General features: G+C 34.8%; 1 protein-coding gene and 1 non-coding gene across 2 annotated transcripts; one reads left to right on the top strand and one right to left on the bottom strand.

Annotated features, from left to right (window-relative positions):
- Positions 1–437: 437 nt before the first annotated feature.
- LOC131600837 (small nucleolar RNA R71) lies at positions 438–544 on the top strand. The gene has a single exon (XR_009283443.1). It is a non-coding gene; the product is annotated as a small nucleolar RNA R71 (small nucleolar RNA).
- Positions 545–3,163: 2,619 nt separating this feature from the next.
- On the bottom strand, positions 3,164–3,988 carry LOC131598247 (protein FAR1-RELATED SEQUENCE 5-like). Its single transcript, XM_058870865.1, has one exon. It carries the CDS (start codon positions 3,986–3,988, stop codon positions 3,164–3,166), a length of 825 nt encoding a protein of 274 aa, XP_058726848.1.
- Positions 3,989–18,192: the final 14,204 nt, after the last annotated feature.

Raw genomic sequence — 18,192 nt, forward strand, 5'->3', positions numbered from 1 at the left:
TCCATCCAGGGTTGTATGTGTTAGAATAAGGGTTTCCTTGAGCATAGTTTACTTGATCAGATGAGATACCAGTCAAGAGTTGACATTCGGCAACTACGTGTCCAGTCAATCCACAAATCTCGCAGTTAGGTGCTACAGCAGCAACGGTGGTTGAAGGAGTGATGGTTATGTTTTCGATCTTTTGAGTTAAAGCGTCTACTTTAGCGTTAACGCGGTCTATACCACTTACTTCGTACATTCCTCCTTTGGTTTGGGTTTTCTCGAGAGCGGCTCGTTCTCCACCCCATTGGTAATGGTTTTGTGCCATGTTCTCTATGAGGTTGTATGCTTCATCATGGGGTTTGTCCATTAATGCTCTGCCAGCAGTGGCATCTGTAGTCATTTTAGTGTTATAAAGTAGACCACCATAGAAAGTATGGATGATCAGCCATGGTTCGAGTCCATGATGAGGGCATAGTCTAAGCATGTCCTGGTATCGTTCCCAAGCTTCGAAGAGTGATTCGTTATCTTTCTGGGTGAATCCGTTGATTTGACCTCTTAGCATAACGGTTTTGCTAGGCAGAAAATATCTAGCTAAGAATACTCTCTTCAATTCGTCCCATGTAGTTATGGAATTAGAAGGTAGGGATTGAAGCCACGCTCTAGCTCTATCTCTCAAGGAGAAAGGAAAGAGGCGTAATCGAATAGCTTCGGAACTTATGTTGTTAGCTTTGACAGTGTCGGCATATTGCATGAACACAGATAAATGGAGGTTGGGGTCGTTTGTAGGGCTTCTAGAGAATTGGTTCTGTTGAACAGCTTGTACCAACGAAGGTTTCAGTTCGAAATTGTTCGCCTCAATCGTAGGTGGTGCGATACTTGAGTGCGGTTCAGCGCGTGAAGGAGCGGCATAGTCTCTAAGAGGACGAATAGCAGCCATCTCTAACTTCGGGGTAATTTGATTAATTTGATCAGTAAATATCAATTCCTGATTAATCGGAATTGGTGCTACTTTGGGAAGATTGCGAGCTCGACGTTTGATGTTAATGAAACGTTCGATCTCGTTAATTCGTTGTATTAAATCTCCTCCTTGCGAACGAGTATTTGGCATACAATCGTTCAAAAAGAAAGGAAAGAATTGCCCTAGTCTCTATGGTGTAACAGTGAGTTACGATATCGACTTAAATAGTCCCCGGCAACGGCGCCAAAAACTTGATCGCGACTTTACGTGTCTATTAATCTGATGACTGCAAGTGCACAGTCGTGTCGTGTAGTTTTAAAAGATAACGAATCCACAGGGACTATGAATCGATCTACCGTTATCTAAGGTTACTATGTAAAGCTAAGACTACTAATATTTTTGATTATTTCTAAGGGAAAGTGATTGTGAATTCTAAGAAATATAATAATAGACAGATATCAGTATGTATTTCGTTTAACTTTAGGTGATCCGAAAGTCCATTGGCTAATATATTAACTCGATTAAAAATCTTTATTAATTCAATTGATTAAAAGTCCTCATCTCAAACTTTCGCTCTGATGATTTAGACTACTGTCCTAACTCGTAATGTACGCTTTCGCCATCCCATTAGATTTTAGAAAAGCTTTTTGGAAACAACATAATTACTAAAATGCTTGTTTTATGAAGTTGTTATCTATTTAAATCTCCTAATCTCAAACTTTCGCTCTGTTGACTCGGAACATGCTAATATCCCTAACGTACGCTTTCGCCATCCCGCGCGGGTGTAAAAACATTTTTTGAAAATAAATAATTTCTATTTAGTTTTAATACGCTTTCGCCATCCTTGAAACTAATGTCCTATGTCTACTATATAGTTAAAGATCTCAAACTTTTGCTCTATTGATTTTAACCTTTGACCGTCTTAACCCCTCAAACTTTCGCTCTATTGGTTTTAAGACTTACTGATTAAATTAGACATACAAACCAAAAAAAAGTGATATTTAATAAAATATAATTAAGCCAATTTATTTCGGATCCCACGGTTAACTTACTTTACATACCGATATCTTAGTTAATTAGCCAGACATATTAATACGGTTAAGCATGCATAAATTAATTTTGTTTATAATAAAAGGCATGTTAAATGGCATACAATATATCATGCAATGACAAGAATAAATAAAGCGGTAAATGATAAACCTGAAATAAAATAAGTCTGAATTGAATTGAATCTTGAAGTATCGAACTTCCACCACAGGTTGGCTGGATCGTTCTTCGGCAATTAAAGGCAGAAATTTAAAACAAGGAATAAAAAGGATAAATCTAACGTAAGGCTAGATTTATAAAAGGTTCACAATAATTTCCGGTGTAGAAATTGTTGTGAGAAAAATAAAGCGGTTTAATTGAAAGTAGGAAAGAAAATAATGGTCGCGGAGTAATTTCGGCAGCACTTCGTTAGCAGAAAATCCGACCGTTTGAAGTGAAGTAGCAGCCTCTATTTATAGGCGAGCTTTTGCAGTTGAAACGCGTGAAAAGAGGACTTTCTCTGACTGGGGCTTGGAGACGTGCGTCTCCACTTTTTGGGGAGACCTCTTTGAACGACTTGAGACGTGCGTCTCAAGTGGAGAAAATCCATGAGCAGTTGGAGACGGGCGTCTCCTCTTGGTGATGTGGCAGAAGAACGTTGGAGACGTGCGTCTCCACGTGCTGGGATGATGTGGGCTGGGCCAGCACTTTGCACATTTGGGCTTTCTAAACACATCTTTCTTGCTTCAGCACCTCTTTTCCATCTTTTAGGTACAAATAGTAGTCATTTTAGCTCCATTTCTTCTCCTTTTCACAAATAATCTCAATAAGAGCATAAAACCTGAAATAAAGCAAATACTCGCATAATATCATAATAAAACAATATAATTAACAGAAAATGCTATAAATATTCATGGATTTCATGCTAAATATATGATATAAAATCGTGTTATCAGTATGACAAAAACATATAATGAAAAAGTTAAAACAATGGATGTTATCAATATAAAAGCATTGTCATACCTACAACAATGGATGTTATCAATATATCTTTGTACTAATATATAATGATGTGATAATAAATATGGTAGAGAGAATATATCAATGCACTGATAATTGCAAAATAAAATGGAACCTTGATTTAATAGTAGTGAAATGAATAGAAAACAAACCTAAAGGACGATACTTTGTGTTTGTTCAATAAGTTGTGTCGAAACTGATGAGATCACCAAATAATTCATAGTCTTGCTGCATGATTGCATCTGACCAGAAAATGCTAGCTATGTTCTCTTCACAATCTACTTGGATATCATAATAGAACGATGGGTTCCTCAAAGCTTCATTTCTAAGATATTCTTGGATAATAGTTGCATCACCAATGACCATTTCCTTTTGTCGAACAGTGGTGAGAAAGTTCTTTAAATCTTGGAAGCAATACCCAAGGTTCTTTGAACCACCAGCTATTTGACGCATAACATGAAAGGAGGATCTTACAGACATGCCTGATTTCGAATTTATTATAGCAAGTTGTTTTTGAGGCTCACTAATCTCTCGAGCCGATCTCAAGTAATGCAAATGCTCGGGTTTATGGAGAGGGTGGTTATGAGTAACATTCCATTTGTATATGTGATAACCTTTAACATTAGAATCATACTTCAACGAAATACTAGCTGGGCAACCGGTCCTTTCCTCGGGAAGTTCTTTCTCTTTATGATATTCAATGAGAACAAGAGTATCCGAGTTTGTCTTGTTCTTAGGATCCGCCCGAATCCCATGCTTGAAACCATGCTTGTTACAAACATAACAGACATATTGCACAATGTCCATTTTTTTGTTACAAGAATCATAGAAGGAGTGCAAATTTTTTCTCAAAGAAAACCCCTTTTCATGAGCGTATTTAGCATAGAAATCCTTGATTGATGAAAGGTCGTGGAAGACAAAATGTTGCCACGATTCTTTATTTTCACCAGAGATTGAACCAACATCTTGAGTGACATTTGTGGAAGACGAAATCTCATCCATTAGCAACACAACCTACAAAATACAAATTACAAATTTAATAATAGGAAAGATATATATATATATATATATATATATATATATATATATATATGCATATTCAATATTATACAGTCAAGGTTATTCTATCAAAATATATTGCATATTACTCATGGAATTCTAACATTACTCAACCATATTACACATTACTCAATGAATTCTTGAATTAGGTAATCACATATTGCAAGAAAGAAATTCAGAAATTGAAGTGGGAATTCTAAAATTCAATTTAATATTATACAGTAGTGAAGGTTAATCTATCAAAATATATTGCACATTACTCATGGAATCCTAACACTACTCAACCATAGTACACATTACTCAATGATTTCTTGAATTAGGTAAAACAATGAGTTCTATAGAAATTCAGAAATTGAATTGGGAATTCTAAAATTCAATTTAACAAGTGTAAAATACAATACCTATGATTTTGTGGATGAAAGTGAGCTGTGAGGAATCACCGGAATGAGTTATTGTTGGCGGCGAAGAACGGCGACGGTGATGAGGTGTTGGGAATGAAGCATGACAACAGTGGTGATGTGTTGGGAAGGAAGGATGAAGAAGGTGATGATCGGCGAAGACTGGAGGTGGGGACGGTGCAGGCGGTGGCGACGGTGCAGGCGGTGGCGACGGTGGTGAGTTGAGAAGAACAAGGTGTCGAGTCGTTGAATTGGGAAGAGAAAAAACAGTCACGTTTCTTTCTGTTTTTAGGAAGTATATATGTGGTGATTTCTAGCCATTAGATGAAAATATTGATCCAAAGGCTCGGGTTAACTTATGCATGGTGCATAAGGATTTCCTTATGCATATTAGTTGTTGCCTTTTTAGTGGGTTAGATGATAAGAATCGGTCAGTCCAATAGCGAATCTATCATTTAAATTTTGAATGTAAAAAATATATGAAATAAAAATATTAAAAAAAAGAAATTGATGGATTAATATTTCCTTTTTTAAAAAGTTTTTGTAAAAAATAATTGTGAGACAGTATGTGAGCTTGCAATGTTTCAAAGTTGCCAAAGTTCTCATTTTGCTTTATTATTATTATTATGTATGATTTAACTCCTACATAAGTTTCGTTAATAATTAATATAGCAAGTTTTTAAGGAAATTATATAAAGCCTTTATTTATTTCTTTTTGAAGAAATATAGTTATAATTATGTTTTTTTTTTAGTTTTCTTAATCACGCCTTATTTTTAAGACAATTTCTCATCCCACACACCACGAGTTTCTTACGCACCATCAAACTAACAAAACTGCCATCGTGCTTATGTCTATACACTTTCGAAAGCACTTTTTTAACGTTGTTTTCTTACGTGATGCACTTACGAAACTCTTTCGTCAGCGGCGGAGCCAAAAATTTTAGGGAGCCTGGACAAAAATTTTACAACTTGTTTTTACTAATTTTACACTCTGTTTCTACTAATTTTGCCCTTGATTTTGTCTTAAAATTTTTCCCTTAATTTTGTCCAAAAAATTTCACACCCTATTTTTATTAATTTTACCTTTAATTTTGTCTAAAAATTACTAATATTGCCCCTGGTGTTGTCTAAAAATTGAATATTAGATGGAGAGTATACAACGAAAGGAGATGTTGAACCCGAGCGCGTGCCCGGGCTCGCTAGGCTGTAGCTCCCGCCCATGCTTCCGTAGATGCATCTACGGAAAGGTTTGACGTTATAACTTACTGTCATACCCCAATTTTTGACCCTAAGATTACACATCATTTGCATGCCAATCATCAATCAAGAAGTTTTAATTTAGAGCTCTACTGGTGATGTTGTGCTCAATTCATCTGCAAGGGAATCATCGAGCACCCATGTTTTAGTTTTGTATATATTGTTTTACTAACCAAAATACCAAAAATATGGCCTTGTGCTCTTGTATGTTTGTGTTTTGTAGGTATCAAGTCAAAATATCCATCAAAGGAGCATTTTTCAACATTTTCACTGCGCAAAACGATTTGCATAAGGTGTAAATCGATTTACACAACTGATTCTGCAACAGGTTTGCTTCTGCCATCAGTGCAAATCGATTTGCATAAGACAGCAATCGATTTGCATAACTGTTTTTGCCCCAGATTTTGCCTTTTTCAGCAATGTAAATAGATTTGCATAAGGTGCAAATCGATTGCACCAGTGCGAATTTGGAAAAATGAAGGCAAAATTCAGCTTTTTGAAGTGTTGACATCATTTGCAAGCATGGGAAGCATGGCTTAGCTCTTGTATTTGATTATCTACATCATTTAATCATAAACCCTCATGTGATTGCATCAAGACCATTGGATTTCATTTTTTGGCTCCAAATCCTTTTCCCAAGCCTAATTCTATTTTCCAATCCTAACTCCAAGCCACAAAATTTCCCAAGCCTAAGTGCTATAAATTGAGGCATTCCCCTCCTCATTTTTCAAGCTTTGATAGCCAAGAAAACTCTTGCTCTTTCTCTCCTCACCTCTTCCAAACCCCTCACTCAAAGCTCTCATTTCTTCCACAAAAATTAGTGAGTTACATCTTGAACCTCACTAATTTAGAGCTAAACCTCAACATAAACACTACTTTCTTCATCAATTGTGAGAGATCAAGGCTTGTGTGTTCTTGAAGAAGATTCAAAGTTTGTGAAAGATTTGGTAAAATTCTAGATCCTTTCCATAATCCAAGATGTGATCCATTGTTGTTTATGCTTGATGCACCTTTGGTGCTACATTGATGAGTTTTGCTTGCTTACTTGATACATTTTCGTGCACAAATTGATCCAAGATCACAAGGTGTTTGGTTTTATGTTTAAACAAGTTTTCTTCTCTTGATTTGCTGTTTTTTTGAAAAACTGTGTTGTGAAAATCGATTTACATCTGGTGCAAATCAATTTACATAACCAAAAAACTGCGCAGATTTGAAAACAGAGTTATGTAAATCGATTTACACTCTGTGCAAATCGATTTACATCTGAGCAGAATGTGTTTTTTGCCCTTTTTTGACTTATTTTTGGTTCTAACTCATCTTCTACTCCATTCTTTTGATATTTTCTTTGAATCACAAGTTAGAGGCCTAATTTCTCTCTAATTTCAATAAACTTAGGGCGTCGATAGGATGAGAATCCAAATCCGCAATATTAAGTGATTGAAATTATGGATGAAAGGAGCTTTTAATGTGGTTCCATCTTTTATTTCTTTTTCTTTTGATCGATGAAAGTCTTTGATACCTTGAGAATTCTTATGGATTCTTGGTAAAGACTAGATCACTCCTTATTTTCTTTTCGTGCGGTATTGCTTTCGGAGAATGATCTACATATCATTTCTCTCGCATGCATTAGCACATAAAGTTTTGACTGGCCTCGTTGTAGGGTGATTTCTATATAAATCACTTGGCGATCTGCTTAACATAGCGCAATATTTCGTGTCCCGAATAAAAAAGATCAAATATGGAAGAGAATTGTATGCGGTTGATTTAAGACTTATAGAGGTATATCGTGTAGTCGCTATGATTTTATCAAGCTTTTGATAAATTTCTTTTGAATTTAAATCCGAGGACATCCTTCACTCACCATCGATCTTAATTACTAACTTTGATAACATACTTGACAAGTTTCAAGATGGTTATCTTTAACATCTAACAATTGACTTTAATTTCCGCAATTTATTATATTGCTCTTTATATTTCTCGCTTTATCGCTTTATTTTATCATTTCATCATATTTACATTCCGCTATTTTCTCTTTGTCCCTTTGGACGTTTATATTCCGCTATTTTCTATTTGTCCATTTGGACACTATGTTTATGTTTCCGCCATTTTCTTTTGTCCACTTGGACCATACTTTACTTTTATGCTAAAACACTAATAAATAACAAAAATTTAAAAAACGTTTAAGGCTCTCTTTCGGACTATTGGTTACTATCCTGAGCATTTTGGAGATTCGGACTTATGGACTTAGGACCTCTGGACCCTTATTCTGTTGTTACTCTGCTGTTATTCTGTCTGTCTGGCATTGGATTGTTGTCTGTTTGTATATGCAGGTATTTCCTTGAAAGTCCTTGATGGTTAATTCCAAGGCATTGAGATAAGGATTTTACCCGAAAACAGCCGTTAGTCTGCCCGATTTTCGTCAGAATTTTAATGTGCTTAATGCGAGATGGTGCTAAGATAATAAGTTCATCTGGATCCCCAAGTGATAATTTTGGTTTGGTATTGATAAGTCCAAAGGATGGGAAATATACCTTGACTCTTAATGTCAAGTGTTGGCTTCTTATTTCAGTTAGACCGTTTCTTTCCTTAGCTTTTATTTTATGCACTAGGTTAGCCTCTTCATCTCCTCCCACTTCTTAGATTTCAAAATCTTCTCCCTTTTTTCAAAATATTCTTATGTTTGTAAAACCTCTTTTAAAACCTTTCTTAAAAAATATCTTTTGCCCTTAGTGGCTTTTCTTCAAAAAATTTAGACACGACTAATTGTCGAAACGAATGGTTATACCCCAAGATTTTGAAATTGATTGATATAATGAGATCTTTTCCGCGTGAGAGAGCTAGTGGCATACTCGTTGATTTCTATCCGAGTTGGAGCCCTTCTTTCATTTGCGATGCAAAGAACTCATTTGTTCTCATGCTCAAGATCAACGGCTGAGTATTTCTCTCCGACGACGATAAAGTGTTTATTCGTTTTAAAAACGTTTTCCCTTTAAGCGGAACTACATTAGCTCTGACTTCTCCATTGCACCGAGGAGGTATGTAGGCACAAGGCTTAACGTCTTTCCGAGCTTATTTTAAAAATAAAACAAACCCCTTTTTAGCACACGCGACACAGATTTTCAAAAAGGTTCTTGTGGAGTACCACAGATATGAGGGGTGCTTTAAACCTTCCCCTCATATAATCAACATCCTTAGGGCACATGTTAGCATGACCCTTGAAATTTTTAGTCATTTTAGAGTAGTTTTGAAATCGATTTAGAATTTGATATTTAGGTATAGAAATGATTGGATTGGTTTAAAGATATTGATTAGAGACAATGTAGGTGCTGTTTGAGGTTTTTTATGGACGATTAAGCAAAAAATGAGGTTTTTGGGTGACTGAACAGTGGAGTTACGCCATTTTTGAGTTACTGAGCTTCAGTGCCTTCCATAGATGCACCTACAGAAGAGATGAACGTTAGGGCATTCCGTAGGTGCATCTACAGAAGCACCATAAATTTTGAAACTAAGGTGCTTCAGTAGATGCATCTATGGAAAAGTAATTTTTTTCTTTTCTTGTTTATTTATAAATCCTTGTTCATTTATAAATACATAGTATCTAACTCGATGTAAAGAAATATATACGGAAAAGCGGAGCGGGCGGGCCAATTATTGAATGCAGTATAGGGCAAGCAACAAAAAAATATTTGGAAATATTGATCCGGGAAATATCGTCCACAGAGATGTAGGGGTGATCGTATCCGAACCAATCCAAAAGGAAAACCGCAAACCGAACCAATCCAAACCGAAAACCGCAAAAACCACGTTTGGTTTGGATGGTTTTGGATGATTTTTGGACCTAACCGCACGGTTCGGTTCGGTTTGCGGTTTTAATTTCACAAAACCGAACCAAACCGAACTGAACCGCATATTTAACATAACTTTTGAATTTCTATAATTAATTTATTATATTTCCAATCCAAATGCAATACTGTACACTCACGTCACGTGACTCATTCTTCCTTCCTATTCAACATTTCAACTTCATTCTCTGATTTCTCTCTCACTCATTCTAGAGAAGCATTTGGTGTATATGTAGTACTGTTAGTATTTAGTCCTGAAGTTGTAATGTTGTATTAATATTTAGAACTGAAGTTATCTGATACTTGTATATGTAATATATAGTTTATTAGTTAGTATGTAATTCATTAGTATGAAAAATTGTATATAGTATGTAGTATGAATAACTGAAGTTATATTAGTAATTTAGTATGTAGTATATGTAAAATACATAGTATGGTACTGTAAAATACATGACACACTTATATGATAGTAATTTTGGTGTAAAATACATGTATGAAAGAATGAATTGTTTTGGTGTAATTAGTATGAAAAACTTCTTTTTAATGGTATTGCAATCTATGTAATATATATATATATATATATATATATATATATATATATATATATATATATATATATATATATATATATATATATATATATATATATATATATATATATATATATATATATATATATATATATATATATATATATATATATATATGGAAGAATGAATTATTTTCCTTTTTTTTATTTCAGTACATTTTTATTTTATGGTGTAAATCGCAGCCCACCGAACTGATCCTAACCGCATTGGTTTGGTTTGGTTTGGTTTGGATGACTTTTTAAAAATTAATCGAACCAAACTGAACCGCATGCATTTTTATCTCGCGGTTAGGATGACTTTTATGCTCAAAACCGAACTAATCTGCACCGCGAACACCCCTACAGAGATGGAGAGATGCCATTCAACAGTTTCTACGGTTTCGAAATTTGATTGAATGAGCAAGAAATAAACAAAGATATAGATAGGAAAAAAATAAACACATTCTTAGAAGAGAAATAACTTATCAGGAATGTAAATATATTCCTCTTCACAAACATACACTTACCAACCTGTTATACTCAACCTACGATACTTATCTATGTTATCATGTATCTCTCACATAATCGTCCATCTCTGGAGCACAAACGAGATCATCTCACAACTAAGGTTATCTCTAACGCGAAGTCGTGATAACATCCGTATTCTCGCGTCAGTGATCTCTCGCGCACCGCTCAAACACAAAAGCATTAGGAATAGATACCCACAGTGATTGTTAGCTCTAAATATATCTCTAGAGTTCAGAAACTAACAGATAGTCATCCTAGATAAAGATTCAAGGAGTTTATCTCTAAAGCAACCCAAATCCCCAACATAGAGCAAAAATCCAGGATAACATCAACACAGATTTGTAAAGCAAGTTAAACATAACATTATAATCGGTAAATATACATAAGATTCGAGTAACTATACAAACAAGCCCAACAAAAATAAATACATAGAGAATAGAAGAGATAAACCAAACATCTTGCGGGTTGTCAGCTCCGGTTGATGAGAAATCCACCTCCGATCATCCAAGTGCATGCCCCGGTGTTGTTTTCTAAGCTATTCCTACTCTAATAATGAAAATGATGGAGTTGGAACCAAAAACTCTCCAAAACCATAACCCTAAAATGGTTCAATTGAAGAAATATAAAGACAATTTTGCGCAGGTCCGCTAAGCGGGCAAACCTCGCTGAGCGCACTACACTTATTACAAAAATATCTAGAACATTAAACAGGGGTCCGCTCAGTGGCTTGACCTCCGCTTAGCGACCAGGAAAATTGGTTCGCCACTGGAAAGCGCGCTGGACGGGCGCTCAGTGGAGCTTGCTGAACAAAACTTCTCCAAAATGGCTCCAAAATTGCTCCAAAGTGTTCCAAACTTGCCCGCTTCATTCCAAGCTTCGCAAAATATAAAATACCTACAAAAACATAAAGAAAAGCTAGTAAATGATACATAAAACAAATGAAAACTAAAGTATGCGAATATATACACAAAAGTGGGGATTTTATTACAAAATCAGAATGAATTGAATAGATAAGTGCCACAATTATATATTCAAAATAACAACATTTTGGCACTTATCAAACTCTCCCCAACTTGAAACTTTGTTTGTCCTCAAACAATGTCAAATAAATCAAAGAATTAAAAGTAATAAACCAAAGAATTGTGAATCAACAAGTTTAGAAAAACCAAAAACAAATGTATGGTTCAACACAAAAACGTATAAACAAAGTAAATACTTACCACTATCCTACAACGAAAACATGTAAGCGAAACGAATCCTAAGCACAAAAAATATACAAAACATTCTAACATAATACATGCTCACATCATGAATCACACCTAGCAAAAATTCATCAATGGATGAAGAACACGCAAAGGTGAGGGACTTTTAACACTCATCCAACAATCTTGCAAACAAAAGATTAAATTATGCATTCATCCAAAAATCACATTGAAGATACAAAAGCAAGATCACAAGAGCTTTTCAAGGTTGTAATGTGGCTTGGTTAACAAACATGGGATAATTCTTAAGGCTAATCAATACAAAAACTTGCCTAAACCTATGGGAGTGATCAATCCACCAAAGATTCAAACAACACAATTCCGATCAAACTTCTTCCTTAACCACAAGTTTATCAAGCCAATCACAAATCTTATTAGCACAATTATTCCCTTCTCTTTTCTTTTTCTTTTTCAAAACTTTTTCACTTTTTTCTTTGTTTTTCTTTTCTTTTCACATTTTTTTTCTTTTTCTTTCTTTTCACCCTCATAGCAACAACCGAATAATTTTCAACCATTTTTCTCCCCAACTTGAATTCAACCACACCATCACATGAATACTCCCTACTTTCTAAGGCAAGGTAAAAATTCATACCAAAAATCATGGTTGAGGGTTCAAGAAAACAAAGAATCAATCATTCATGCAAAAATGAGAACTAAACACTCAAAGATAAGCATTTAGCAAAAACAACATGGACATTTACAAAAAGGCTCAAAAGGGTTAACAATTGATCACCCACTCACAAGGTGAATTGACTATTTGGTTATGGTAGTTCTGCTCAAAATGAAACAAAATGCCTTGATCATTTTCATGCTTTTATAAAATCAACATAAACAAAAGATTAAGCATAATAAAATCCAGGTAAAACAAAGATTGTGGCCTCCAGCATATATGAACAATGGAAAGCTTCCTCACATTTATGGTTTGGGAACTAAAGTGATTTAATCAACAAGCAAGTAATGCAAAAGAATGAATGGTATGGTAATTGTACAAATGAAAAGTTTCCTAAACATGTTATGCTATAGAAAGCGATAAATGAGTACCTTGAATTATACACTTCAAAAACAATATCCTACAATACATCCGCAAGATGAAACACTCAAGCTTTGGAAAATCACCTCAAAAATCTTTGAATTACCGACAAAATTCGAGTACAAATAACCAATAAAAGAATTAGAATAATAAAACTCGTATCTACTACTAAATAGCCTTGGTGAAAATGGGAAAAATGAGTGAACCAAATGGAATGGTGTCATACCCCAAAATTTGCCCACTACATTTTATACTCAAGACCTTGACTGACTGTACACTCTCCTAAAACAACAATCCTCGAATTAGGGTTTCAATCTTTTCAAAGTAAAATCAAGCTCTGACAATTCAAGTGGACCTCATAACCTCTCATATGCTTCAAAGGATCCTCATGCCAAGTTTCAATCTCTGATTCAAAAGATTGCTCACTCAATGACCCAAACGATCAATAATCGACCAGTTAACCTAAAAAGTCAAACTATTGTCAAACCACAGTCAAAACGTCTGATTTTTGGTCAATATCCTCATTATGAAGTATCATTCATCATTTTATCAAGTATTGATCATGATGCATCAAAGAAAGCTCCAAAATCATCAAAAACCTAAGTTTCTAAACTAGGGTTTTTAAAGAGAAAGTCAACCCGACTTTGACCAGCCATAACTTTCACATGGAACATCATAAATTTCCCATTCAAAGCTCAATTTTAAGGAAATTGAATTCTCTACAACTTTATCTCTCACATGCCAAGTCTAAAAATGCTTCATTTGGGACCAATACATTATAGGTCCTCCAAAAAAGTCAACGAAAACACCTTTTAGGTCAAAGCTCATAACTTGAGAATGGAATATCTAATTGAGATGAAACTAAAAGCATCATTTAAAGGACACTCTAAGTTTTCTAAAAAGTTCAAGTTCACTTCCATACAATAAAAAAAAGAAGGAGTTATGACTTGCACAAGTAGGGCGAAATTTAAGAAGAACATGAAACCCTAATTGGACAATTTTGAGTTTCTTGACTAATGGGCCTAAGTTCTAAATTTCAAACATGATCTTGACCCAAATAAAGACCTATAAAACCATTCTATTATTTTTGGAATTTTTATTCATATTTATTTGAAGTTTATTCATTTAAATAGAAAATAAATTAAGAAAAATACCAAGAATAATGAATTAAATCATGGGAATTTATTTTGGATCATATAAAAGCCCAAGAAACATCTTGAAGACCATGGAATTTCGTTCATACTTGGCTTGGATTTTTATTTTATTATTTTTTGATTTCTATTCAATTTAAATCAAAGAAAAAATAAAATAAAATCAAATTGATGCATGATTTTATTTTTCAATCAAATAACCAACCTTGAGGTACAAGCAAATCAAATATAATTGATTGGGAGAAGATTGGAACAAAAATAGAAATATTTCATATGATTTCCAATCAAATTTCTTAATAAAATATTTTCCTCACAAAGACAATATTTTTTTAAAATTGCTTGACCTAATTCTCTTCAGTATATATACCACACACATTACACAGCATGGGGGACGAAAAAAGTTGAAGAAATTCTAGGGTTTTCAAGGTTCCAAAAATATCAAGAAAAGTGGTAATTTCGTGTGGGTCTTTCCAAGGTCTCTCAAGGCCAAACATTCATTCTATTCGATTCGTAAGGTACTATATATAAGGCTCAGGTAAGTTATTACAGATAATTGTGCCCAGAATTCATATATCATAATCTTCATGTTCATGCATATTCTTGAATCTTTTATTTGTATGATTTAACGTGTTTACATTGAATCTAACAATTGCTATGAGTTTATGATGATGTTTAGAGGCTGTGAGAACCTTTAGTTTGAAGCTTTCATGCATAAATCGTAATCTACCATGGCTAGGGCACATTCTTTATTTTGCTCGTATCGCACGTTTCAGATCATTTCAGCCAAAGCTGGTATCACCAATGGACTCAGGAGGTTCTATTTAAGGGGGTAAGATGCCATTGGTACGTTTAATCGTGTTGTGTTGCAGGTGCAGAATCGTTGCAAGAAAAAACCTTCGGTTTCGTAAAATCCCAGGTAATTCTGCAAGTGAATCCGAAGATGGTCCCGCAGGAAAAAAGGAGGAAGAAGATGAGAAGTTGGCCAACGCGCGGCGCATTCTGGTTGGAGGGTCAAAATCCCAATTCCTCTTTCCTCTTCCAATGCACGCGTGTAGCGTTTCCATGGGCCGGCCAACGAAGCTTTTTCCTCTCTCTTGCTGCGATTGGTCTACAATAACGCAGGGGGCCCCATCTGACTCTCTCTTTTGACTTGTCCATTACTTGAATTATTTTTTATTTATTATTATTAAAGTATTATATTGACAAGTAAAATTTGCAGTACAATTGGGAAAGGCAAGAAGTGTGTCACCAAGAGAGGGCCGGTTCGATCCTAGCATCACACGGGTATTTTATGAGTTATTTTGTTCGTGGCTCCAATACACTCCTGCGCAGGCATGCCTCTCATATACCATCACGCACCACCATTAGATCATTAGGTTTTATTTTTAATTTAGTAATAATTTTTTGGTTAAAATTAAATAGTTTAATTTAGGATTAATTTAATTAATTAGACAATTTATGTTTTAATTAATTAGGATTGGAACTAGGTTTTTAGGTTTACCTTTAGGTAGGCGTTGTCCATTAACTTAGGCTTAGGTTTGTTAACCCTGTAAGTTTATTTTACCCATTAGGTCTTCTTTAGACAGTAACCTAATTTGAAGTTTAGGCTTACCCTTTTGTAATCAAATTGAATTTTTTCAAAGCACCTTTTCTTTTCTTTTGCCTAATTTTCAAGGTTTATCAAAGATCTTTCAGCCACGCGCCTTGCCCTATCAAAAAGCTAAGTTTTCTATTTTCTTTGTTTAATGACTTTCTTTTTTTATTTTATTTTGCCTTAAGAATTTAAATAGGGCTTTGTGCAATAGTTGATGAATTACCCTTACGCTCACCCCTATTATTTTATGTTTAATTCTCAGATGCTCAGAGTCAATCGAAGGTTCAAGGAAGATCAAGGCTCAAGATAAATTAAATTAATTATTCATCTTTTATTTTCTATTTTCTGTTTAATTCCTCCATCCCCGCAGGTGTTTATTGTAATAGCGTAGGAATTTATTTTCTGCCTTTAATTTCTGCAAATTTAAACTGCGTGGTTAGTAATCTTAGGGAGTGCAAGCCTTTAATAGAATTAGGATAACTAATTACAAGATAAATAATCGAACTGAATTCATGCGATTGTTGCACCCACACACCTTTAGGGTAATTCCTCTTGTTGCATGTTGCCTTATATTGTCGCCTTGTTGCCTTAATTTCGTTGCCTAAAAATAGTCAACTCCCTCGATTCCGAGGATACCTAAAACTTCAAAGTTATTAAAACTCCCTCGATGTTGCCTTATGAAAAGTGATTGTCCCTATTGCTAAGGTATCCTCGCATGATGCCTAAAAAGATAAAATGACTATTATATCCTTCCCTTAGACTACCTGCTCTCTTTATGGCATGGTGTCGCACGCTCGCGAAAATGTGAACAGAGTCGCCACCAATATATTTATCCCATAAGGGAAAGGAATATCAGAAAACCTAACAAAGGATAAGAGAAGGTCTTACGACCAAATATCGGGTAAGAAGTCGGTTACGCGAGGGGAAGGTATTAGCACCCCTCACGTCTGTGGTACTCCACAGGATCCACTTATGTTTGTTTTATTTTAAAGGTGTATAAATCTAAAGCTTAATTACTAAGGGAATGCATGCAAATGAAAGGAAAGAAACACGGGGAAAATAAGGTTTATAAATAGTTGTGCTCGCTTAGGCCCCGCGACCTAATGCCTACGTATCCTTTTCAGGAATCAGAGCGCCGTAGTTCGGCTCTTTAGTTTTTGTTTGTTTTTGTGTTTTTTAGTTGAACAGTTACATTCGCACTCCGCTGCTCGACCTCTGGAGTCTTAAGCTGGGAATGGAGCGGAAATAACGTGTCCGATTAGGAGAAAGAATGCCTCGGAGGCAAGAGAGGGAAAAGAGAGATGATTGGTTTGTGTTTTTTAGGTGTAATTCCGTGATGGACGAAAACCCACTACAAGGCTTCGCATCACTTCCTTACTTTGTTTAGGTCTGAGCCATTATTAAGTGTTTTGAAATGTTTTTGGTTGGATGTCTTTTAAGGGAAATTAATTTGTGACTTGAATCATGCCTTAAAAAAGAGTTTTTTGAATATTTAGAGAATGCACATCGAGGCCTACGCCACAATCGTTTCTCTAAATAAAATACAGTTTTTTGAATATTTAGATAATGCACATCGAGGCCTACGCCACAATCGTTTCTCTAAATAACGGTTAAGAAATACACCGAGGCCTACACCTCAATCATTTCTCTTCCGCTAAGTGGGAAAGAACATACATCGGGGCCTACGCCCCAATCATTTCTTTCACACTAAAAAAAAGGCATTAGCATGATTCGCGTCGTCCTTTATTAATGTTTTAAAGTTGAAAAGAAGAAAGGAGAAGAAAACTAGCCTAAAATGAATAACTAGCTTAATGTTATGATTATACCTAAATGTTAGGAATTAAAGGGAAAGACTAAGCCTAATGGTCATGAAGATTATAGGTCCTAAATCTATGGGAACATACAAGTAGAATTGCAAGTAAAAATCACAAGTAAACAATGGTACAAAATTAGTACACAAATTGACTAAAATAATGATTTGAAAGTATAACACAAAACATGAAAACAATGATTCAAAATATGATACAAAATGAATTAAAAGATCTACTTATTTTTATGATTTTTCATATGACAAAATTAGTATTCTAATCAAACACAAGAATTAAAATAAAAGTCTAAACTAATATTTTTTGGTGATTATTTTTATATGTCAAAAATCCTGATTAAAAGTCTAAAAACAATATGAAAAGATTAGCTTGTCATCACCTAAAAGAAAAAGGTAAAAACTAAGAATAACCTAAAATCATTAATTGGAATAAAAGGAAACAGGGGGGTGTAGGTTGAAAATGAATGTGTTAGCCAGTAAACTGGCGCAGGCCCAAGGTTGGCCCAAGAGGGTGGTGTTTTTGTAGTGTTTGCATAGTTTTGTTTGTCAACAAGGATGTTGATAGCTTGGGCCTGATGGGGATGTAATCAGCAAGATCACTGAGCCCAAGTTTTATTCAGATTTGCATTAACCTTGTTAATTGATTAATAGGATTATCCAAGTTAAATGCTAATTAAATAGACTTTATATCA

Source organism: Vicia villosa, linkage group LG4, assembly GCF_029867415.1.
Source record: "Vicia villosa cultivar HV-30 ecotype Madison, WI linkage group LG4, Vvil1.0, whole genome shotgun sequence".
Classification (NCBI taxonomy): domain Eukaryota; kingdom Viridiplantae; phylum Streptophyta; class Magnoliopsida; order Fabales; family Fabaceae; genus Vicia; species Vicia villosa.